At 42.4% G+C, this 27,017-nt stretch overlaps 1 protein-coding gene across 7 annotated transcripts in view; it reads right to left on the bottom strand.

The window, feature by feature from the left end:
* Positions 1-29: 29 nt before the first annotated feature.
* Positions 30-27,017, bottom strand: part of esrrga (estrogen-related receptor gamma a) — a 264,166-nt gene continuing 237,178 nt past the window's right edge. For 5 of the 7 annotated variants that reach the window (XM_078229786.1, XM_078229785.1, XM_078229784.1 and 2 more), the window contains 2 exons: positions 6,714-6,983; positions 30-3,051 (listed from right to left, as the gene is read on the bottom strand). In XM_078229786.1, coding sequence (XP_078085912.1) covers positions 2,807-3,051; positions 6,714-6,983 — 515 coding nt within the window. In that variant the 3' untranslated portion in view covers positions 30-2,806. The remainder of the gene's footprint in view (positions 3,052-6,713; positions 6,984-27,017) is intronic. The other 2 variants (XM_078229783.1, XM_078229781.1) reach the window with 1 other exon arrangement.

Below are 27,017 nucleotides of genomic sequence, written 5' to 3'. Positions count from 1 at the left end.
AAAATACACATTCTACAAACTCAAGCATGTAAAAGTGGAAGCTTGTTTAATATTGCTCTACCATCATCCTGAAAGGCATAATTAGAGTACACATTGGAACTGATTAAAGTTACAGAATCATTGTCTCCTTTTGCATTAACAATATATACAATATAAAATAAATACATTTACACAAATGGACATTTGTCAGAGCACACAGTATGATACACGTCACAAAAATATACAGTTGATTGTTTACAGATGTGAAGCACAAAGCTTGCCTAGACCTACAGACATGGTTTTTCACTACAGGTTAAACTTCAACTCCTGGTATTTGTAGCTTTTTTGAAACATTTTTTTTCTGCTTTTAAACTTTGCATGTAAGACTGCCATAAATTGTTTGTAGGCAGGTAAACACAGATGCATAAATAATTTAAATACAACCACCAACACCCAACATTCTGTTCTATATAAGAAAAATAGCTGTTTATAATTTTTTCACATTATTTTGAAACTTGTCTTTTTTTTAAAATGCAAATAGTGGAATAAATATTTGTTCTGATTGAAATGCAAGTGCAACCGTTGAGTCACACAATCATATTGCCATAATTAAGCAGGAAAAAAGATAATTGTAAAGAAAAAAAAAGAAAAATTAGATACAGCTTAAAACATAGAACCTTCATTTTAACAATCTCATTTTTGCTGTTCTGAGATTTTGCTGTGGGTTCTAACCATAAGCATGCGCAAAATAAATCTTAAATCCTTCCCTTGCACTCCACAGAGCTAAGCTCCTGTTACTCAAAAGCAGCACCTTACTCCCAGGAGTTGGATTTTTTTTTAAAGGGTCGTGCCAGTTTCTTAGTTCCCTATTACAGCTATAAACTTCAAGTTATTGACCACCTGAATGAGCTGCTAATGATGAATAAAGTCTAGAATCACAGTACAGTCAATTCTCTACTGAGAAACCACAATCTACTATATAGTCTCGTACGGCTAATGATACACAGTATTTATAGCACAAGGTTGATGTATACCATCAACCTTTTTGTCTTTTTTATTTTTTTTTGTTCAAAGCACACAATGTAGCAGTAGTTTGGGAAACTTGTCTGCACCAAAAACTTGTAACGACACAAAGCTGGTTTTAACAACCATTTGAGATGTTTGAACATAGCCATATTTACAGCATTTAAAAATTAGACATTTACCTATTGTTTGGAAATATTCAAATTCTTTTCTAAGATATACATTGTTATTCTACAATAAACTGTTACACAAAATATCCCTTTTTTAAATTAATGATTTAAATGTGTATTGTCGGAAGAGATATTTGTTTTGTTTCTTAAACTATTTGTTCTTATTATTAATAGGAGCAATCTTATCACCAGTAAGGAATAGAATACACTATCTCCTGAGGAATTTTACATCCATTACTGTCTCTAATTCTACCCTGTGTCTAATGCGTACAATCACAAGAATCTAACACCACAATAAGAACAAGACAACAGTCTTCGAATTCAACTAAAATTAGAAGAACACAGCAAACATGAAACATTGCAAGCTGAACTACAACATTTTTTTTTGTTTCCAATACATGACCTCAGGTTAGGCTCACAATCTTTGATTACATAAGTGTACACAGAAGAGGATGTCACATGGTACAACAGGGAGCAGCTACTAATACTGACATTTGAGTACTTGGTACAGGTTAGCGCCGTCATTTGTTTTAAAATGTAGCAAATGTAGCCTTTAAGGGGGAGGAGGAAAAACATCTGATTAGTTGCTAAACCAAATTTACACCTTAACAGTCATGTTTTGAATGGTTAATAAATATGCTTGTAACGTACATTATTTTACATCAGTACCGTATTTCCAAAGTATGCTGGGGCAAGCTAGTGTATAATCTTGTCACATTGGATTCAATTGTCAGATCAACTAGCCTATCAATAAAGGTGTAATCTAATTGCAATAATGAACTTGAAGCTATGTATTACCTTGTGTTAAAGAAGTTGAGGATTTTGACTGAACTGGCACTCAACATAAATTGCATCCATAAAAAGTATGCACCTTCTCATTCACTATTGCTTAAGATAAATTCACAGATTAATAAAATGGCTGTAGTGGTAAAGCTGGTACAAAAACCCATAAACAACATCAACAACAAAGGTTTTAAAAAAAGTTTTGTTTGTTCTTCGTAACTGTCCGTCGTTTTTCCAGCCAGCAAATAAATGCAGTATTTTTTTTGTTTCAGTATTGCGTGACTGAGTAAAGCTTACTATTCCCTGAAATAGACATAGTTCCTAACCTAAGAAATATCTGGAAGACTTGAAAACAATTAAGGAATTAAATGGCTGTAACTGATCTAAGGTGGAAAAAATGCAATGAGAAGAAGCAGCCAATGCAACGCTGCTCCGTTGCCTAATTACAGACTGTTCATATGGAACCTAATACTGCATTCAGTCAATGCGCTGTACTGTTAGGTAAAACAGTTGTCAGTCTGAATCCTTTGTTGATGGGGATATTTCTCTTAATATTAGTTCAGTGGCATCCATATTATGGATTCCCATCCTTTGGCAGGGCTGGCTTCCTTCTCTCTCTTCATTTAGAGACCTCATTAAAAAGTTCAACAGCAAAATCTGCATGAAAAAATCCTAGAAGAATGAGAAGTTGAAAGCTGCTTCACAGTCATACTGCTAAATATCAGTGCAGTTTTTTTTTTCAATTAAACACTACAGTTAACTTTTTGTCTGGTTCAATTCCTATGCTTCTTCCCTTTGCTGTGGCCTAACCCATTCTGTGTGTTTCCATGGGAAGGCCGAGGTTCCTCTAGTCAGACCTTGGCCTCCAGCATTTCCAAGAATAGTTTGTGCATGGGAACTTTGCCTTCCAGTTTGATGTTGTAGAAATGCTGCACAGCTTTGGTAGAGGTCTGCCGGAGAAGAGGGAGAGTCATCAGTAGCTTACCAGCACGGCGTGGATCTTCGCCATGTTGCCCAGCCTCATAGTCCTGCAGAGCCTCATGCAAGACATCTTGCAGCTTCTGAACAGCCTCAACATCTTCTATGTGCATCGAGTCTACAAGACAACAGGGAAGCTCTGTTAATACCACTATAAGCAAAGCGAGGAAAGTGCACACACATATGATGGTATTTTAAAATGTTTAACTTATGGTTCAAGCTTAAACGTGCTAATAATGTTGAGCGGTTGAAACTTGAACACAGTTGCACTTGAAACAAAACATTCCCACCCATCAAATAAAGAAACATTTCACTTAAATAATCGTCTAATATCTCAGAGGCAGTGGCCTAGTGGTATTGTCACCAGACTAGTAATCCAAAGACCCAGCATAATGCTCTGGGGACCTGGGTTCAAATCCCACCATGGCAGATGGTGAAATTTGAATCCAATAAAAATCTGGAATTAAAGTCTAACGATGACCATGAAACCCTTGACGATTGCTGTAAAAACCCATCTAGTTCACTAATATCCTTTAGGGAAAGAAATCTGCTGTTGTTACCTGGTCTGGCCTACGTGTGATTCCAGACCCACAGCAATGTGGTTGATTCTCAAACGCTCTCTGAAATAGAGGGCAGTTAGGGATGGGCAATAAATGCTGGCCCAGTCAGCTATGCCCACATTCCATGGACAGATATATTTTTAAAATATGTTTTCTATGGGTTTTAGCGGCCTAATTAACTGTATTGGTTGGATTTTCAATGTATTTACAAATGTGCTTGTCTGTAATTTACGTTCTGTTAATTGCCCTCTATCTACTTTCCTCTATCAATGATATGAAGAAACTTACAGGAAAGCTCCAAATAGACAACTACAACAGCTCATAGGGCCAACACTTTAATTTAGAATCCATGAGCATTTCACAGCAAAAAGTCAAAATAAATTTAGCACGATGATTGAAGGGGTAAAAAGAACATTCTAAATGGAACAGCTTTCAGTGAAGTGGTGCAACCCGGGATTTTTATCTGAATATTCAGGGTCCTTCCCTTTGTATGAATACTTTGCTTTCTTAGTTTTGCAAGTTCTGTATTAGTTTCCAATGTATTAAACATTTTATTTATTTTGGGAAGATTACTTTTTTCCATTTATTTATTTCAGAGCATTATGAATCACCCCGTACAAATGCAGAAAAAAAGACCTGGACTTGTAAGTTATAGTGTCAATAAAACTCGGGGTGTTTTCTACAGCCTGTAGTTTATAAATTGCAAAAATTGGTCTGCTTAATCTTCTTGCGATGTTTCCTTCTAAATTGTAATCAAGTGTCAGAGCGTATTTGCAGCATCCCAGGATAGGTCTTATCATTTTCGCTTTATATTTCCTGAATTGACAAAATCCAGAGAAACTCAAGTCTTATCTGCTATCACTCAGCTACAGTGTGATCTTATTCTGGAGCGGCTTAAACCCCCATTTGATAACACCTAAACAGCGTGTTAGACCAGCGTGCAGTATAGACAATGTGCAAACGCACATCATATTCAAACACAATCACATAGGAAGCAGGGAAGAAAGTTTCCAAACCAATTGAGTGAAGTAGGGGGAAAAAAAAGCGCATTTGTTGTCTGGAATTGCTGAGTTTGGAAATGTCATTGACAGCTGAAGGGCTCCCAACTTACTCGTGTCCCCACGTCAGAGCAGCAAAGTGCCAACAACAGTTGCTGAGACAAATAAAAAAAAAGTGCAACTTTTTGTTGAAACAAGTTCCCTCCCATCAATCTGGGAATTTGCACATCAATAAATGAGATGAACTGTTAATTACAAAATCAATTAAAAAATAATTTTCAAAACAGTCACGCTTTGGTTCTCTGGGGTACAATTTGGCAGAAGGTTCATCTCGGACCCACCAAATCAAGAGCTGTCATCCGAAAATAAGCAAAAGCAATCTGGTTTTTCATTTTTCAGCGTGGCTGAGCCCAGCCTGAGATTGATCAGCACATATGGCCTCAGAAAACAAACTGTCAATACCTTGAATGCTGTAGAATTTGAACAAATGGCTGTCCTCCCATTCAGCTACTCATTGCATTCCATTTAACAGATTTTATTGACAGTTTCCTTCTTGTAATTAAAGAGAAAACTACTGGCCGGCAACCAAGATAAAGTTCAAAGATTAGGTCAAAACAAAAGAAGACAGGGGGAAATAGAGGGACATGGCGTGATTGTCAACGGTACACAACACCAGAGCTGTTATTGACACACAGGTAGCTAACGATCAGCATGTTATTAAAGAGTGATCTATCATGAACTTTATGCAAATGTTAAAGTGCCTAAAGACCACGATAAAGCATTGGGGAGACGGGAAAGAACAACAAAGCACAAATGATTTTATTCATGATTCATTCCCAATTGCTTCTACACTTTAAATTCAAATCTGGATAAAGTAGGTGCAGGCAAAATTAACCTCTCTTGTGCCGGTAACCAGCACGTGCATTCAGGGGAGACAAAATCTGCTTTTTGGATTTTTATGACAATATAATGAATACGCTGAAAGCCAAACTCCAGCTTATTGAAAACAGATTTTAATTCCAAAAGCACATTCTGAAACAAGATTGAAACAGTGCAGTGGGCCTGCTTCTACTAAAAGGGGCAGCATAATTAAGTTTGCAATTTTGAATGATTTTATGTAGAACTGTAATTGGCGACATCAATTTCTCGCACGCATTGTCAATTGCTTTTGCCCAACATTGAATACTTTAGTGATGAAAACAGAAAGTGCTGCAAAAGCTCGGCACGTCTGGCCACGTCGTGGAGACAAGAGAAATGACGAGCTGCCGTTTTGATTCGAAGATGAATCTTCTTCAGGTCTCGGGTTCTTCAGTTATGAAGAAGAATTCAACTTGAAATGTTAATTCTGCTTCTCTCTCCACAGATGTTGTCAGGCCTGCTGTGTTTTCACAGCATTTTCTTTCTAATTTCAGATTTCCAGCATCCACAGTATTTTGCTTTTTTAAAAAATACTTTTTAAGTTTATTTTTATAACAGGAACAGAGGAAATTGATGGGCTTGATACAATGTCTTGGCTTTTCATTATAAACTAAGCATATATTTAAGACCATAAGACGTAGGAGTAGGACATTTGGCTCATCGAGTCTGCTCTGCCATTCAATGAGATCATGACTGATCTGATGTGATAATCCTCAACTCCACATTCCCGCCTTAGCTCCATAACCCTCGATTCCCTTACAGTTTAAAAATCTGTCTATCTCAGCTTTGAATTTATTTAATCACCAGCCTCTATAGCCATTTGTGGTAAAGAATTCCACAAATTCACTACCCTCTAAAAGAAAAAATTCCTCCTCATTTGCCTTAAATGGGTGTTCCCTTACTCTGAGATTATGCCCTCTGGTCATAGACAGTCCCACAAGGGGAAACCAGTTCTCAGCATCTAGCCTGTTAAGTCCCCTGAGAATCCTATATGTCTCAACAAAGCTGTCACTCATTCTTCTAAACTCCAGTGAATACAGGCCCAACCTACTTAAGCTCTCATAAGAAAATCCCTCTATACCTGGGATCAACTAATGAACCTTCTCTGGACTCGCCCAATACCAGTATATACTTCCTTAGTTAAGGGGACCAAAACTGTTCACAGTATTTAAACCAAAATAATGCACCCTTTCAATTTCATGCGATAATTTGACAATACAGGACAGGTGAAACAGGTTTGGGGAAGAAGGAGCGAGAAAGATAACTTTTTGAAACTGTGCCTACAATCAAGCAAATGTGCCAACCTGAATTAGCAAGTGCTATAGCTTTGAGGGTGACAAACTCTTCTTTCTCCAGTTTCATGCTCTTGTATTTCTTTACCAGCTGCAGTATAGCGTTATTCAGATCAAGAAGCCCGGCTAGCTTTGACTGGTCTTCATCCATGATGTAGTCTTCAGCATATACCAGCTCATCCTCAAAAGACAATGACCTGTACACAATCCCCAAGATCAGAATCTCCATCCAGGCACTCTGGAGGAGGCTCATCTGATCAGCCAGAGATAATGTGGAGAATCCTGCAAAGGAGGAAAAAAAGGACGTAACAGTGTTACCATGTCACGCATTGCAGAAACATATAGCTAAGATCACGAGAAATATCAAATTGCCTTCAATTCACCCTTAACATCTCTCCTCACCCATCAAAATACAACTTGACTCAATTCACAAAAACAAATGACTTATCAATATCGCAAGGGGTTTTATTTTGGGTAGGTGGGGGGAGAAATTCTGAATTAATCAAAGAAAATAATTCAGATCTGTGTGGAGAGAGAAGTTAAATGAGCAGGGAGTGCCATTTCTTTGATTAAAAGCTATAAATCATGGTTGGGCTCTAAGGAAACTTTATAGGTTTTACTACAATCTCATTTTGCAGCATGACAAACATTTCAAATTTATTTTTGTTCTGTCAGTGTTATCACATATTTAATATTGCATTAATATCATGGAATTTTAATATATATTGCTCAACTGCGCTGCTCTGATTAATCATTTGATGGTGCAAACGCAGGGGTAAGGACTACTTATTTTCTAGCAAGGCAGAGATTACCATTAAACTGCCCCCTACCACTATGGTGAAGTAGAAGCATTGCTTTTGGCTGAATTTCATCCCATTCACCCTATTGCAAACTAGACGTATTGACTCCTGGACAGCACTCAGATCATCCAAGTGGCAAAAATGAATGTGGAGATATCACGGTTTGCCTGAGAATGATTCAACTGATACAAGGCAGAAGTTTTGTTGCAATTCAAGAAATTAGGTGGGCATCAAATCTGAAGTTAACGTTTAGACACAATGGGGTAGATTTTCCCGTTCCACCCGCCACGGAAATCGTAGCGGGCAAGGGGCAGACCATGGAAAGGTCCAAGGGTGGGATTTTCCGGTTTCGGGGCGAGCGCAGCCGGAAAATCCCGCCCAATGGGTGAAATCTTACCACCATTCACGCCGGCGGGACTTTCCCACCCCGCTGCAGTGAACGGAGATTTGGCTAGCCGCCAAATTCTCCTACCTCGCCTGCAGCGGGAGCGTGGCGTGAATGGCCGGTAAGATCGCGCCCAAGGGTCTTGCAGGAGAATTATCTAACGTACAGTGTAAATGGGGTTACATATGATTGAAAATATTCTTTATATTTTATTTTTCCCTGAAACTTTTGTCTTCTTTTCAATGGTATTATACATCGGAGTGACGCTGCTTTTACAATCGGTGAGGCAATGTTAACACAGGTGTGATAACGGAGTAGCAAGTCCATGCTAGTTTATCAGAGGAGGGGGAGTTTTAAAGCATCTGTTCAGGCAAGGCTGTCACGCTGAAGGCTTCGCTACATGAATCAGTTTGCTTTATCCCTGTCTAACTAGAACACTAATGGCAAACAGCTCATTATATGTCTTTCAGGCTATTGTTTGTACCAACTACAGTACTAATTTATTATCTCCTCACTGTTAAGATCTACAATCTTATTAACAGGACAAGAATGGTTTACAGCTTTTGAGGTGGTTTTTCTGGCCTGCCAATGACATGCAATGGAATGCCAGTTGGCAGAGAAGACCAAAAGCACTTAATAAAATCATCAAAGGGGATTAACCAAGCTTTCAAAGTGAGTGTGTGTGTGTGCTCACACACATTTGAAGGGACGGAGGGAAGTAAAGGGAGGGAAGGTAACAAATTATGTAACAACTGTCAACAGCCTAATTCATCATCAGACCATTGAACATACATGTTTGTCATTTTCAACAACGCCATTTCGGAAAAGTTCAAATGATCCCGTTTTGATAGAACGGGAGCTACTGGAGATGGCAGGACTCAAGTTGACCCTGCAAATAAGACAATAGCATTTTGTCGGTCCCATATATCATGTTTTTGTATGTACTCAGCACATAAGTTGCCAGTCCCACCCGCGCGCCCCCCCCCCCCCCCCCCCCGCCCCACCCCTTTTTCAGCCATGACGTGATACACTCGCATTGGTAATCAGCCTCAAACTTTTCACTCCACAACTAAATGTTTTACCTACAGGTACCTTATAACTGAGGTGCCAGGGATCATGCAGGCAATATGGGCTATGTTGCAAAGATTCATGGGAGTTTAAGACACGTCCACACAGAGCTGATCTTGCCCGACAAACGTCAAAGATGGCGACTACCGACACCTAGGCCGGAGGTTCGCTTTTATATCAGGTGACCCCCATTTTCGACGGGATTTTGCAAGGCTTCCAAGGTAGACTTACACATGCACATCGAAGATAAATTGGATAGCCCTTGAAGACTTCACAGAGATCGCAATGCGAAATTAACCCAGGCGCAATGATTGCGATGCCAACTTTGAGTTGCCTCGTCATTTAGAAATCATAGAAATCATAGAAACCCTACAGTGCAGGAAGAGGCCATTCGGCCCATCGAGTCTGCACCGACAACAATCCCACCCAGGCCCTACCCCCATATCCCTGCACATTTTACTGGCTAATCCCTCTAACCTACACATCTCAGGACACTAAGGGGCAATTTTAGCGTAGCCAATCAACCTAACCTACACATCTTTGGACTGTGGGAGGAAACCGGAGCACCCGGAGGAAACCCACGCAGACACGAGGAGAATGTGCAAACTCCACACAGACAGTGACCCGAGACAGGAATCAAACCCAGGTCTCTGGAGCTGTGAAGCAGCAGTGCTAACCACTGTGCTACCGTGCCGCACATGATTTCAAGGACCAGCTAGCACAAACAGCTGAACAAATCAGCAAAAGGACCAACATTGTGAGTGCCTGACATCACTTAAGGATAACAAGCGATACTTAAAGATATCCCCACAGGTGGAGGTGCAATCTGACTGGAGTAGATTCTGCCAGTTAGGCTGGAAGTGAAATTGGCCTGTGAAACATTGAAGAATGGCACAACATGGGGAGACAGCAGGCTTCAATGGTTTCGGACACTGTACTGGAGGCCTGAGTGGCGGAGATGGAAAGCAGAAGAGATGTCCTGTTGTCACAGATTACAAGGAGGCCCTCCAGATACACACTCAGAAGGCAGTGGGAGCAGATTACCATGAAGGACATTGCCAGAGTTCAGCCCAGAGAGTCTGGATATAATCTTCAAGACGTTCAATGACCTCACACGAGGGATCAAGGTCAGTGAATGCATTTCTGAATTGCGTATCCTACCAATCAAACTACAAGCCTCCGATACTGTTCACTGGTCAATTCAACACACCCCTTCACTCACCTACCAACAATCTCTCATTTAATTAGAACTCATGTCTGACAGTTATAACTTTCACCTCATACATTTAGCACTGCTGCAAGTCTCACAGCCACATCTCATAGGTTGCACAGTGGCAGCTATTCAACCATGACAACCACATCAGCCCAACAGATTGCACAATTCTCACTGACACACTTCCCTCTCTCTTGCAGGAAATAGGTGGTGTACAACCAAAGGCAGCAGGAGCTAAGCAGAGGGGGACAGATGCATGTGCATATTTTAACCGCAGTTTAAAGAGGCAGTTCTAGCTATTATTGGGCAGCCATTGCTCAGGCTTTGACCAGATAGGCGACTGAAACAATTGAAGATGACAGGGTCAGAATATTTAAAGCTCCTTCACAAATCCCACTTCCCCCTCATCCCACACTCTTCTAATTTACAAACTGTACATGATGTAACGATACATCCCCTACTTGGCCCTTCCCCTCATTTCTCGCACAACAATCTTAGCCTTTTGCTTTTTTTCCCTTTAAGGCACACATGAAGTGCAACACAGCCAAAACAGCGATGTTGATTAGACACCATCACTCAATTTCACACTTCCAGCCAGCAGTTCAGAGAGTAGCACTGCATGTACACTGGAGGATAACGTCGGGACAGGAGCTGCACATGGCAAAACACCAGGCTTGAGTGGCCTGCAGCCGTGGAGGGAGCACAGATAGCACTATGTACCAGTTTGCTGGAGAGCGAGGTTGCACTTGAGTTCTACTGCAGAGAACAAAGAAAATTACAGCACAGGAAAAGGCCATTTGGCCCTCCAAGCTTGCAACAACCATGCTGCCGGTGTGAACTAAAGCCCCCTACCCTTCCGGGGACCATATCCCTCTATTCCCATCCTATTCATGTATTTATCAAGATGCCCCTTAAAAGTCATTATCGCATCTGCGTCCACTACCTCCCCTGGCAGCGGGTTCCAGACATCCACCACCCTCTGTGTAAAAAACTTGCCTCGTACATCTCCTTTAAACCTTGCCACACGCATCTTAAACCCATGCCCCCTAGTAATTGATGGTGAGAAATTTACACTTCAGTAAGACATCCTCACGGAAATAACTAGCAGCAGGTGGGGGTTTCACCATATGGGGAACAAGACAAGCAAACCAAGGCATGATAGCTTGCCGGCTCTGGGCAGGAGTGGGGGGGGGGGGGGGGGGGGGGGGTTGGTTTTGGGGGGGCTGGACCCCTGCACCATGGGGAAATCTTTGGTCGTGGTCGTATGCTTGCTTCACCTGACTCTCAATGGCAAAAGAGAATAAAATATAGTTTCTTTCATTGAGTTGACAGCCTCAGTAACCTCTCCTGTGCAACAGTGGACAACAAACTGCAGAATATTACAAATATCACCAGGCCCAGCCTGTAAGGAGCCAGGCATTAAATATTTAATTTCCATAATTAAAGTTGTAGCAGGTGACATATTTCAGTGAGGATGTCTTACTGAAGTGTAAATTTCTCGCATGTTGAGGGGGATTTTCTGGTCTCCCTGTGGTATATTTCCCACGGAAGGAGTCAGTATGCCATTTGCTGGTGGCGGGATCTTCTGATCCCACCACCATCAATGGAGCTTCCCACTGACTGCACGCCACGCCGTCGGTAAACCTGGGTGCACCATCAGCAGGACCAGAAGATCCCACTGGCATGAACAGCCAGAAAATTCTGGCAATTACTTCTCACTGAGGTTCAGATAGGAAAATTGCTCCCTCAGTAATCTATCTGGGTATGATTTCCTCCTGAGAGCCCTTCTCCTCTTCTTCCTCCTTCTTCCAGTGGCTTGTCTTGCTTTGTGTAGTCTCAGATCATTCTCTTAGTCATGCTATATTAAAAGGGAATGCCTCCTAGTACATCCATGACTAGAAGCAACTGGTTTATGCAGAAGCCTTGAAGTTGACAATATCCCTTCAGCACCTGTCATAACTACTCCCTGTCACATTTTGTAGCTTTAAACAAATTTAAAAAGCACCAAACAAATAGAAGTAACAGCCAAAATAAAGCAACTAGCAACTAGCTGGAAGTAGTTAGTGATCCCTTTAAATAACATCAGCGGGAGACCCTTCATACAGCTGAACACAGGTTCAGCTTTGTGATGCTAAGAAAGGGCATTCACTGGAGTTTTGAACTCCAAAATGACTGGACTAGTGTCACATCAGCATCGCATGCTACTTGATGTTGACATCTTCCTGCTCTGCCTTCCGGCAGTCATTCACTGCACTCATACAAACATCCTCGCCAAGATGGCGGCCAGCATCTTTCGCCACACAAGTTTGTGGACACCATTTTAGAACTCTAAGGGCACTTGTGGTGCCCAACAGATTGGCACAGATGATTGTAAATTTTTCACCCAGTAATTTTTATCTGGAGCCTGCACCATTTAAAGTCTTCAGGGATAACATGATGGAAACATTGCAAGGGCCGTGGCTGTTTGCCGTCATGGTGTATGCTGCCAAATGGCCTCTTCGTTTGATAACGCCAATGGCATTCCCTTTTCAAATTGCGAGAGATTCCTCAGAAATGTGTTATAACATTGATACAACCCGCTAACAAGAAGATTACTTCACATCTAATTCAACGGGAAACGGGGAAGGATTCATTCTTTTGTTATACTCCCAGAGTACCACCCCCACCCAACAGAAGTACCAGATGGTCTGTGTGTGTGGCCTGCAGCACCTTTCTGTGATGAAGCTTTTTTTCCCCCTACCTAGACACTGCTGTTGGTAAATAATTAGATTTACACATTCCCAATCTACACACATCTTCAGTCTAATAATTAAAAGCAGGATGATTAGTTTATTGAGTGGAAGGAGGAACTTTTTTTTATTGAGGCCTATCAATGATTTTATCAGGACAGCACTTTTACGGTTGTCATGTGGGCGCAGGCATCCAATTTTTCTTATCTGACTGATTAATACAAACGCTGTTGCAGGATGCATTAATTAACAGATACAAATCTACGTTCTCATGAAGGGATCAATAAAGAGAAGAAAAGAGGCATCAAAGTGAATTTAGTGCTGATGATGGAGAAGGCACTGTATTGACATTTACGTGTGTGGAAACTCCAAAGTCTCCCCAGTTCTGCTGCAGGCCGCAGCAGCGATGCTGATGCCAGCGGCACTTGTCTGGCACTTTTGGATAGGTGAAGTGATGCACTTCAGTCAGCTAAATAAGTCCAAGCATCTGTGTGTGAAGGGCAAAATAAATTTGCAAGCAACTATTTAAAAGGCAGTGTATTTACGAACGGGAAATCAGTGTTTCTTTCCAAAAGTTAACGGTTGTTATCCCAATTAAATTAACTGTTAAGTTAGAATAGCAGTACCGTTCAATGAATGATGTGGAAAAATGGCCATGCTTGTCTGCTCATCAGCAGGCTGGCTCCTTCCTCATTAGGTCTGTTCTCTGGTTGAGTGGAACAGATATGAAACATACTAATGTTCATGATACTAGCTGGGTGAAAGGTTTTGTTAAGCCAGTCTGCAGGCAGTCTGCAGATACATGGCTTACGTTCTTGCTCAAGACAATGGGGGTTACATTGGAGAGCCCCTGAAACCGGGCAATGTGATTAACCCATTCCTGTTAATGGCAATGCAGACATCATGGCAACTTTTGTATTGCCTACATAAATGAATAATTTCCCCACTGAGCCAACACGAACTGCACTGTTCGTTCGTTCATGGGACATCTCAGTCGGGGGTGGGGGGCAGAAATTGTGAATCCCAGTTCCGCTTAAAGTTATACCATTGAATCCCTACAGTGCAGAAGGGGTCTGTCGAGTCTGCACCGACTCGCCGACAGAGTATCCCACCCAGGCCCTCTCTCCTGCCCTACCCCAGCAACCCCACACATTTACCATGGCTAATCCACCTAACCTACATATCTTGGAACACTAAGGGGCAATTTAGCATGACCAATCCACCTAACCTGCACATTTTTGGACTGTGGGAGGAAACCTTAGGAGCACCCGGAGGAAATCCACGCAGACATGGGGAGAATGTGCAAATTCCACACAGTCACCCAAAGCTGGAATTGAACCCAGGTCCCTGACGCTGTAAGGCAGCAGTGCTAATCACTGTGCCACCCAAAGTTAGCCTGCAACTCTTAAAAGATGCAATGTCGATGGAATAGGTGCTGGGAATCAAGGTTGAAGAGAACCTGACCTAGGAAATAATGAGGAAAGGCACAGCAGGGGGAGAGGATGGGCTCCAAGGATTTCAGATGCTCCACTGGAATTCTTAGTGCTGCAAGAAGTTCAAATTAACTCCCATGAATGGTCAAGGTGAGTGAATGCATTTTCTAATGCATGTTCTACCAACTGCACCAGCAGTCTTGATCGCTTAAAATCACCACATCCACTTCGCTCACCAACCAACAATCTCTACCAATCAGGTTGCATCTCTCACTTTCAAAGGATTCAGCTCACCTTCACACACTTCTGCACGCCTCCCACCTATGTTTCACAGGTTGAATACACTGTCAGCTTGTCAAGCATGCCAGGCACATCACCCAAAGAGATTGCATGATACTTCCTGACAACACTGCCCTCCCTCTCTCTTGCCGGACAAGATGGGACACGACCCGAGGCTGCAGGAACTAACTGGGACAGACTGATGAACCGGCCCATACTAACACCTATGGAGGTGATACTTCTTGTATTATTGAGACATTTGTTGTTTAGGCCGACAGCAGGATTGAAACCATCAAAGGTAAAGGTGACCTCATGCACAACCTTCCCTCTCACATCTCACTTCCCCCTCATCCCTCAATCTCTTCTGATTTCCAAGCTCAATATAATGTAAACATGCACCTTACTTTCCCCTGACAATCATACTCTTATTAAGTTGTCCTTCCCAAGATCCAAGAAGGGCAACTTGGCCAGACAGTGGAGGTTTACCAAGAGAGACTTGATGATGAAGCCATGGCACAACCACTTAAGTTCACACTTAATTGTCATAGATCACAGCTTGATATGGCTCCTGCTCTGACCAAGACCACAAGAAACTACAAAGAGTTGTGAACGTAGCCCAGTCCATCACACAAGCCAGCCTCCCATCCATTCATAGAATCCCTACAGTGCAGAAGGAGGCCATTTGCCCAGTGAGTCTGCACCGACCACAATCCCACCCAGGCCCTACTCCCTCAACCCCACATATTTACCCTGTTAATCCCCTGACACCAGGGTCAATTTAGCATGGGCAATCAACTGAACCTGCAACCTTTGAATTGTGGGAGGAAACCAGAGCACCCAGAGGAAACCCACGTAGACAGTGACCCGAGGCTGGAATTGAACCCAGGTCCCTGGTGCTGTGAGGCAGCAGGGCTAACCACTGTGCCGCCCACTGACTCCGTCTCCACTTCCCACTGCCTCAGAAAAGCAGCCAGCATAATCAAGGACCACATGCACTCTGGACATACTGTCTTCCACCTTCTTCCGTCAGGAAAAAGATACAAAAATCTGAGATCATGTACCAATTGATTCAAGAACAGCTTCTTCCCTGCTGCCAGCAGGCTTTTGAATGGACCTACCTTTCATTATGTTGATGTTTCTCTACACCCTAGCTATGACTATAACACTACATTCTGCACCATCTCCTTTTCTTCCCCCCCTATGTATTCTACGAACGATATGCTTTGTCTGTAAAGCGCACAAGAAACAATACTTTTCACTGTATACCAATACACGTGACAATAATAACTCTAATCAAAGCAATCACTACCAATCAGCTCAGATACTGATGCAGTGCCGATCCTGGAGGTTAGATTAGAGGCAGGATATGCATGTTGTGGGACGCCAGGCCATGAACAACTTGCAGCCAGGACAGAGAACAAGGATACGCAAGTACCAGCAGTGGGCGAGGTTGCAGAGAGAGAGCTCAGAACTGCAGAGAACTCGGATGAGGACTTTGATGGGGCAGCATATAAAAGAACGCTGATGGTTGTGCGCAATAAAGTGCTTGCTGTATTGGGAAGGCTGCCAGGAAGCCTGCAGTCAATGTCAAGGATCTTGGAGAAGTCCAGCACTGACTTGGCACAGAGCCTTGCGCAGAGTTTGGAGGTCAATAACCTTCTGTCAGAAATGTTTGAGATGTAACAGGTTTTAAGAAAGTACAAAGGCAGAATTGAGGAATGCGAGGAGAAGGAGGAGGATGATATCCTCCTCCCAACCCCACCCATGTGGAGGGCGGGGCTGGAGAATTGACTGGGAGCTGGAAAGTCACAAACCAGCCAGCGTAAAATCATGTTGCAATCTCCCAATGGCGGGCTAATGGAGGGTCAGTCTTCTTGCCGGCTTGTGGCACGAACGTCATTTGCATTCAATTGTATTTATGAATGCTGGTTAAACCAGCTGTCCGCCAGCTTCCCATCAGGCCTTTCAGTCTTGTGTCCGACCAGCAGGAAATCACATCGCCATCAAAGCAGATTGTAAAAGGTGTGCATGTGACGGTCCTCAGTTCATAAGAGACCTTGAGGAGAGTGCAACAAAGCCTTTCTGCCGCAGTCCTGCACTGTTCCTGATGTACCACACTGAACTCTGCCAGGGCAGACTGGCTTCTGCCTCCATCGCCATGGGGAGCTGGTCTTCACAGACAGCACCATGCTGTTGGCTCCATGCACCCTCCTGTCTTGGATCAGTACACCATCTGGAGTTGGGAAGTATAGGAGTCTCCTTCTCCCTGGTGTGACACAGCAGTGGTGATCTGGAAAAGACTGTGCTGTGGGACTTATGTAGCCACCACAACTACAGTCTGAAATTCGACCTGGGGGTGGTGTGTGAGGTGAGGTGGCGGGTGTTGGCCTGATGAAGACAAGACGGCGGGGGGCAATGTGAAAGGAGGGCTGTGCAAGGAGGGGGGAGGGCTCATGATGGCGGGCAGAGAGCCAAGGAGGTGGATGAAGAAGACAAACAATGGAAGGCAGAGGGAAGACCGTGGGGAAGGAAGCTGGGTGAAACAAGGCTGCATGAAGAGCTCACAAACAAGAGGGTCAAAGGAATACCACATCATTTACTGGAAGGAGATGCACGAAGACTCCAGATGCCTTGGGTAAAGGTCCAAGTGGAGCATGAGTGCCTCACAGGTGATGGATTTGGGGAAAGTGTGGTTGAATCGAGGAACAGACTTCCTCTTGAGGCTGCCAGCCTTTACCCTCTGGTTTGCTGACATCCCGCACGGTCTGGTGACGGCAGGTAGGGTGGAGAGAGTGATCTGAGGGTTCTGGACTGATATTTAAATATGGCACCAGGACCTTTGAATCCAGGCTAATGAATCTGCTGCCATCCTGCCAGCTGACTCAGAGGAGAACTCACCCGTGCATTATGAATTAAGTTCTAAGTGCAGAATCTGGTGTGGGATCCCACCATTCTGCCAACAGAAAAGGTGCTGCCAGAGCCCACTTGCCACTGCACTTAGTCCAAAATGGGAGAATGTCACCCGAAATTTCCAAAGGGATGACGGTGCAAAGCAGAAACAGAGATAATGTGATAACTAAGGAACAAAAGCTGGGTGTAGAGAAGGTGTGAAGTCACAGACGTATCACCTCCTGAAAACATGGGGGCAGAGAATATTATCCAAAATTGATGAACTCGTATTGCACGTGGATGACAGTAAAGTACCTAAATGAAGAATCAAACAGGGTTTCTCACCGCTTCAGCGGTACAGTGTAGGACAGTGAGTGGCACCTTTTAGACTGGAGGTCTTTCTTTTGATTTTTTTTTTTAGTTTATTTATTAGTGTCACAAGTAGGCTTACATTAACACTGCAATGAAGTTACTGTGAAAATCCTCTAGTCACCACACTCCGGCGCCTATTCGGTTACACTGAGGGAGAATTTAGCACGGCCAATACACCTTACATGCATATCTTTTGGACTGTGGGAGGAAACCGGAACATCCGGAGGAAGCCCACAGAGACACGGGGAAAACGTGCAGACTCCGCACAGACAGTGACCCAAGCTAGGAATCGAACCCTGGTCCCTGGCGCTGTGAGGCAGCAGTGCTGACCACTGTGCCACCCATGGACACTATTTTCATGAAAAAGGTGGTTTGTAAATATTATTTATGATGTCAATCATGGCGAAACAGAGCAATGCATTTCTTGCATATGCCATGCTCACCATAAAAATTAGGCAGTGCACTACCTCCTCCCCAGATAGCTTTTCGTGAAGCCTCTGTCAGTCTAAAATACATTAGTAAAGTAGGTAATATTCTGAAAGTTGCATTTGCAATATCTTTGTCTCAGAAGCGATCCTATATTCCCTCATGAGAGAGTTGGCAATCCTATTGTGAATCTCAGTTCATCAATTTTGATGGACTTCAGTATTGCAGTGGTCGTTCCTGGTTTTGATTTTCCACAGGAAAACAAAAATATCTTCCAGCAAACATGATACAGGCATGATGTCAGCCTGTGACACTACTTTATATAATATTTTAAAACTTGATAATGCAATATTCAAGCAAAGCGGTCTTTCATTTAAACATCGCTATTTATTGATAAAAGCTTCATCATAGAATCCCTACAGTGCAGGAGGCCATTCAACCCATCAAGTCTGCACCGGCTCTCTGACGGAGCATTTTGCCTTATCCCCATAACACTGCACATTTACCCTTCCATTCCCCCTAACCTACACATCTTGGGTCACTAAGGGGCAATTTAGCATGGCCAATCCACTTAATCTGCACATCTTTGTGACTGTGGGAGGAAACTGGAGCACCCAGAGGAAACCCATGCAGACATAGGGAAACGTGCAAACTCCACACAGTCATTAGAGGCTGGAATTGAACCTGGGTCCCTTACGCTGTGAGGCAGCAGTGCTAACCACTGTGCCGTCCCTTAATTTTATAGATAAGAAATGCAGGAACTGTAATGTTGCAGTACCTTTTATGTATAATAAATTTCTTTTATTGCAACCTCCCTTCCCACTCACTTCTTCAAATTGAAACGTGTCGAGTTATTGAGCCCAATAAACTACCTGGGACCTTTACAAAACACATTCACCGGAATTCTACCACCCTGCCCGCCACGGGAATCAGAGCGGGTGGGGAGCGGACAATGGGAAGGTCCGTTGACTTCGGGCGGGATTTTCCAGTCTTGGGTCTAGCGAGGCTGTAACATCCTGCCCATTATAATAGGTGATTTGGGCGGGGGGGGGGGGATGAAAGGATAAGAGAAAGGAGAGAGGAACTGAAATCTATACGATCGCCTAGCTGAGAAGTGCAGCATCAGTTAAGTTACCCAGGCAAATGGGGTTTCACTAGCATTTTTGCTCAATCGTTTGACTAAATATTGCCTAACTACATGTGGGAAGAGCCCTATTTAGCTGTAATGTAATATAATACAACAGAATACAGAAGGGAGAGAAGTTTCCTAATAAAAGGAAAAGTGGAGTTTGGTTACACAATGTGCTGCACTGCATAATGCCGTGGACAGGAGTTTGTCTGCATTAGTGGTAATACATACGCAGAGATTTAGAAACATCTGTTTGAACCCTTAATCCAAGCAACCCTTAGCATTTAGCAACAAAAAATGCTCATAAAGTGAATTCCAAAGCAGCATTCTTTCAGCCTACCTTCAAATATATTTCCAAGGTTCAATATGTATTGAATAATTCTGTTTGCTAAAAGATGGTGAATATGACGAAAAATAGACAATTTTAACACCTAATCCCCCTGAGTTTGTGTAACAGAGACATACTGATATGTAGACTGGTGCCATTGAGCAGACTGAAGTGGTTTCAGCTTTTATCAGAGGCTGCTTTCATCTCACTGAAACAAGGGATGAAACTCTATGCGGCAGCAATGCTGGATGAAAAAAAATGCATTAACACTGCCATGTTTATCACAATCCATTTAAGAGCGTTATCATTTGCTCTCGAGGCAGACATCTCAAAGTCTATACCAGGATGGTAAGCTGCATGATTCTAATACACCTAATTAGGAATGCGCAGACTCTTAATTGCATACATTAAGACAATTCATAGCGAAGATTAATTCTAAATATACCCAAGCAGCTGTTTAAGATGCCTGGATTACAGTATGGACTGTACTTTTCCACTTAATTAGATATCAAAATTAAGCAGGAACAAGCATTTTGACATGACAGGATTGAACTGCTGCTTCATGTCCCAGAGCTGCACTTAAGTGACCACTAAACAGAGCTGCACAGATGGAGCAACATTAAATGCTGTACTGGAAAGTAATTTCAAATAATAAAATATCAATATTTACATTTTAATTACTCCTACTGAGAATCACTCTGTCATTTGACTATTGCGAGGACAGCATGGGGTAGTGAAATGACATTGGGCTTCTTACTGGGAAGACTATTTTGTTTCCATTAAGGAATGACAAGTGTTCGGAGCCAACAACATCCGGATTTTTTTTATAAGAATGACACCATTAGTACAAACCGGCAGCCAGCATCCACACAGGAATGTCCAGGCAAAAGCCCGTAGGGTGGTGAAGCGGGGGAATGGTCACGGTGCGGGGTTTGGGGGTGGGGGGGGGCACCTGTGCACACTGCTAGTAATGACTTTAATGGAATCAGATAACTCCAGACTAGTGAAACGTTCTAGCTCATTACTTCAAAACTGTGTGATTCTTCCTTCAGCCCCTGGTGCAAAAGCTGTTTAGGAGATGCTGACCCCTCTCTGGTCGCTTCTGTGAATTTACTGTGCGCAATGCAAAGACATTACTGCACATCCCTCATCCTCCCACTTCAAAAATAAATATTATTTAAGACCACTTAATCATCAAAACAAGATCCCTTCTTAATGAACAGGATTTCTATTTTGTGGGCGCAACCCTTTTAAGTGATAAATTTATAATCTTATGCTGTTATTAGTACAAATATTAAAAAATATGATAAAGCAAATCGCAATTACCAAGAACAATCTCTATTACAGCATTATCAACTGAAAATGTTACGTTCTGATTTGATGACAATACATGGCTCAAGAATAGATTTTTAAAGGGTAAACAACAGGTACTGCTGTATATGTATGATTCTTTTTAAATAATCTAATGGCTAGGTAAAGTCTGCCAGATTCCTTCAGTGACACACGGACATGTTGCATTATTTCCAAAATACATTCACTATTAGGTCTATGCTTGGAAATAAAATTTAGGATTATGGTTAAACAGGAGGAGAATGACTGGATCTGAAAGAGCTGACACAGGCACGATGGGTTGAATGGCCCCTTTCTGCACGGTTCTACAACATTTTACTTATTTAGTTGTGTCACAAGTAGGCTTACATTAACACTGCAATGAAGTAACTGTGAAAATCCCCATGTCACCACACTCTGGCGCCTGTTCAGGTACAATGAGGGAGAATTGAGCATGGCCAATGCACCTAACCAGCACGTCTTTCAGACTGTGGGAGGAAACTAGAGCACCCGGTGGAAACCCACCCAGACACGGGGAGAAAGTGCAGACTCCACACAGGCAGTGATCCATGCTGGGAATCCAACTCAGGTCCCTGGTGCTGTGAGGCAGCAGTGCTCCGCTGTGCCACCGTGCCGTCCAACATGTGAGCATCTGTTAGGTAATTCACGATAACTGCGTCACCTTTTAGTAGTTATTTTGCTTAAGAAATGATATTTGAACCAACATTGTCCAATTAAACAGTGACAGAAGATATACAGCTCACAAGTGCTGACCATTTCATTCATCATCTTAATCTACATTATCCAACCAGATCACCTGATTCCCATCGTCCCACAGTCAGCTTTAGGCCTTTATAGCATTACTTTAGGAATAAGACAATGAATATAAACACACACAGAAAATCCAATCCTCAACCAGAGTAAATCCACCCTAAGTGGTAACTAACTGAGTGGTAATCTTTAATTTGGTCACTTCCAATTACCTCTTATCTTGCAGATTATTACCTCAAAAAACTGGGCTTCACATACAACTCTTTTCAACGGGGCAATGTTTTTATTCATTAAACTCTGAATCGCATCTTGAAATGTCTTCCAGTGGTTTATGGAAACAGTATTAAAAGTCTGCCATTTCTAATATTGCAGAAAATGAAAGCAATTAACAGGATAAACTTTTTTTGTAAGCGAAGTTCACTGCTCACTCAGATAGGTATCTTTTGTATATATGCTCCACACAAGAGCAAGGAAAAGCAAACATTTTGATGCATCTTTTTGGCATTCCATTTTTGATACTGATAGAAAGAAGCGCTAAACAGGAACAGTTTTTTTTAATGCCTGTATTTTCCAAGTCACTCAAATGCTTATCAGCTATACCAAAAACACTGAATGAGGCAAATAGCGGTGGAAAGCGGCAGATGTGACAAGTCTAATCTGGGGTGCGATGACACTACATTTTGTACAAAATACTTCATTTATGATTGCTTGAGAGGAATTTTCCTTAGTTCAGTGCATCTTACAAATCTAGGCTCAATATATCAGATTCCCTGAACACCGTCTCCTTCATGCTTTAAAGAAAAGCCACTTCCCCATTTCACAGACCGAGTACCTTTTAATTTCAAAAAAGCCATGGTTCAAAATCTTAATTAATTGTTTCATACTGCTTCAGGATCATTATGCAATGTAATAAAGGACATGTAATTATGAAATTTTACAGCCATTACTGAGGCTGATGGCTCGTATTTCATCATAAGCTTCACCCAATGGCTTTTAGCTACTCCAGTTTCTTTGATGAAGTACAGACAGATCTATCACCCCCAAACAATAACCAGCCCAGGCATCTATAATAGCTACCTACAGATGAAGCAATAGATAAAGATAAACTATAAATCCCCGCACAAATGCAACCACAATGCTTTGGATTGACAAAAGAAGAGGATGAGCTGTCTATGGGAGGCAGCAGCTGTGCATTAGGGCATCCCTCTCCAGCTATCTGTTAGCTGTTCTGTCGTATGTCGTGTTATACTCTTTCTTCTTCCCTCACCAGTCCCCAGTAGATTTGTTCTTGAAGTCTATAGCTCCTTTCAGCTAATTCAGCAATTTTTTAAAAGAACTCCACAGACCCCAAGTGTATGACAGTAACAAATGTGTTGAGAGATGGGGATCCTCGCAAAAGCTAACACTGCTATGAAGGAATGGGCCAACTGTGTATATACTGTTCCTGTTGGGTTTTTTTCTCTTTTTATTAAAAAAGTGCTGCAAATATTCCCCTGGTGAACCATTTCTACGTATTAATGCAGTAAAACTTTGGACTCTGAAAGATGAGAAAAGCCTCACCAGTAATTAGAAGTATATATACTTATAGAAGGTATTTTACCATACATCTGTAGAAATCAGGTGCCTTACATGGAACCTATGAAAATATGTTTGCAAGTGTGCAACCATATCATTTTCATGATATCCCTCAGATATAAGTTCTCAATCTTTTCCCACCCAATTAGTTTTGCAGCGACGCCTCAAAGCAGTCAGGAATATGTGATTATTCCATTAACCCTTCCCAGCACCTCCACAACAAACAGTGAACCAAGGAAGAGAGCAAACAAATGAAGCATCTAATATTTATCCAGTATGTGTAGCTTAAATACTGGAAATGTTGGGTAAGCAGCAAAAGACAATTAAATAACAGTTCTTTCTAAAAAGCCCATTCATAATGTAATCCTGGTAAAATTAAAGCAGGTTATAAAATATGGATAGCGCGCTCCTCTTTTCTCAGACGAGCCACTTGTTCAGTTCATGTGTTTTGTTCTAACTAGAGTAATAGGACAATGGAGCAGTTTGTGATTTGCCAGCGACATTCAGCTAGGGTAGTCGCACTGTATTCGAATTCTGGTTAAACTACAAATACATTTTGGAAAAAGTTGAGAGCAAGAGTATAGGACTTTTAAAGGAACTAAAAAGAAATTATTAATGAGTGGATTTTACTAGCAGCAATAGAGGCAGAAAACACGGGTGACTCTCTTTAGGCAAGATAAAACTGCACTGCTTGGCAAACCTAATCTTACACAGTTGTCTAATACTAAAGCCTATGGGCTTTTGTCAGAAATGCCAGTCCCTCTCTGCCCTCGCCCTGGAATCCCTGCTTAGCCTGATGCATTGCTCCCATCTGCTGATGTGCAGAGGTTATAATACTTTAGTAGGCTCAGACAGCTCGTATCCAATTCCATTTCCAAGGCCTGCCAGCCCTGCCTGCTTGCTCTCTGATGGAAAGGATGGCCCATTTGAACAGTTATTGGGGAAAGAAATGGCCATTTCATGCTTGTCTGTGAACTTTGCATGAACTGTGAGGAATAATGTACTGTGATGACAGCCAAGTTATTCCTTACAGTAAATTTGCTGTCTGGAATGAACTGAAATAGTGTTTGGTTTGTGTAATTACGTCCATCTATCTTTATATTCCAGAGGCATATCGCAAATTGAAAATACTAAAAATTGACTGTTCATTCTGATATTTAATGATTGCCAATGACACACCAATGATTTATTGGTTACTTACCGATGTGACACATTTGCATCTTATTAGAAGAAGATTACCATTCCTTGAATTCTGAACACAGCTGATCACGACTGATGGATTGATTTGATTTGCAAATGTAATCAAACTAATAAGAGGGAAAAATGTGCAATAATACCTTGTTTTTCGTCTGGCAATCATTCCCTGCCAACAGGCTGATATCCCTGACTAAGCAGCCTCAGAAAAGCATTTCTTGCCGCTACGCAGACAAAATGCTTCTCTAATGAAAATTATTTTTTCACCCGCCACCTTCTAACTATCTTGGCAATATACTGTCAAGCCAGCTGTGTTTGTTACCGTTTATAAAGGCCATCATCAGTAGCTAGGCTGCTCTAATTTCAAAGCTGTGTTTTTATAAATAAGAGTCTTGTCTAAAAGCAACACTGAATGGTGCGAAAGAGGCAGTATATCATTAGCTCCATCTGCCCGAGTCCATATCCTTATTTTCCTTTAAAAGATAAAAAATAATTGCATGTCTTGACATTACACTCTTTTTAAAAGGGACAGCCTAAACAGAAATTAACAATTCTTCCAGCACTGAAACTAAGTTCAATGGGCTCCCCATTATCTTCAATTAAAATAAACTGGAAGGCGAGTCAATTTGGATTTTAATGCTGTAATTTTAAGTTTATTTGCTGGGGTGAACTATGCTACCCCTTGGACAGTTACACAAGGACTATCCCTGCCCACTAACCTGATTCTTAATCTATTCATGCACCACATGCCTTCAGAAGTAACACTATAGATTATCTATTTGGGGGAGGAAATGGCACGGTACATCAATGTTTCCTACTAAAGCCAACAATTTTTTTTCTCCTTTCTATATTGCTCATATATCTCGGGAGTAGAAATTCATAGGCACAATGAGTTGGGCGACACGGTGGCACAGTAGTTAGCACTGCTGCCTCATAGCACCAGGGACCCGGGTTAAATTCTGGCCTTGGGTCACTGTTTGTGTGGAGTTTGCACATTCTCCCTGCGTCTGCGTGGGTTTCCTCTGGGTGCTCCCTTTTCCTCCCACAGTCCAAAGATGTGTGGGTTAGGTGGATTGGCCATGTTAAATTGACCTTAGTGTCAGGGGGATTAGTAGGGTAAATGTGTGGGGTTACGGGAATAGAGCCTGGGTGGGATTGTGGTCGGTGTAGGCTCGCTGGGCCATATAGCCTCCTTCTGCACTGTAGGGATTCTATGATTCAAGATTCAGGCTGATACTTCAGTGCAGTGATGATGGGGTACTATCAGAGGTCATGGGCAAGATTCTCCGGCCTCCCTGCCACGTGTTTCCCACCAGCCAAAGGTGGCACGTTGTTTGCTAGCGGCGGGATTCTCTGGTCCCGCCGCTGTCAATGGAAATTCTCATTGACGTCACCCCACGATGGCAGGAAACCCAGGGCGGGAAAATCCCCCTGGCGTGAACAGCCAGAGAATTCCGGCCCATATCTTTTGGATGAGACATTAAACCGAGACCCTTTCTGACCGCGCAGGTGGATGTAAAAGATTCAATGGCTCCATTTTTGAAGAAGAGCAAAGGGGTTTTCCCCTAGTGTGCTGGTCAATATTTATCAACCAACATCAGGAAAACAGATTATCTGGTCGTTACCTGATTGCTGTTTGTGGACTTTATTGTGTGAAAATTGGCTGTTCTACATTACAACTGTGAGTACGATTTAAAAGTCTTTAATTGGCTGTAAAGTGCATTGGGATGGCCTAAGGTTGTGGAAGGCACTATTCAAATCCAAGTGTTCCTTTCTTTCGGTGCTTTGTATCGAACAGGTGTCCTCATGCAACAGCTCATACAGAGCTCTGATGAAGGGTCATTGAAACATTTGTTCTATCCTCTCTCCACAGATGCTGTCAGACCTGCTGAGATTTTCCAGCATTTACTATTTTTGACCTCATAGAGTTTTCGGTTTATGTCTGTACATAGAAATCATAGAAACCCTACAGTACAGAAAGAGGCCATTCGGGCCATCAAGTCTGCACCGACCACAATCCCACCCAGGCCCTACCCCCATATCCCTATATATCTACCCACTAATCCCTCTAACCTACACATCTCAGGACACTAAGGGCAATTTTTAGCATGGCCAATCAACCTAACCCGCACATCTTTGGACTGTGCGAGGAAACCGGAGCACCCGGAGGAAACCCACACAGACACGAGGAGAATGTGCAAACTCCACACGGACAGTGACCCAAGCCGGGAATCGAACCCAGGTCCCTGGAGCTGTGAAGCAGCAGTGCTAACCACTGTGCTACCGTGCCGCCCCATGTACTTTTGGGCCATATCTGTTCTTTTATTAAAATCTGCTTATATACTGGTGCTTGTTTTCTACGGATTAGGATATAACAGCACTGGACCACATGATGA

This window comes from Mustelus asterias, chromosome 15 (genome assembly GCF_964213995.1).
Source record: "Mustelus asterias chromosome 15, sMusAst1.hap1.1, whole genome shotgun sequence".
Classification (NCBI taxonomy): Eukaryota; Metazoa; Chordata; class Chondrichthyes; order Carcharhiniformes; family Triakidae; genus Mustelus; species Mustelus asterias.
The sequence above is the reverse complement of the archived record's forward strand: the minus strand, read 5'-3'. Positions and strand labels throughout refer to the sequence as shown.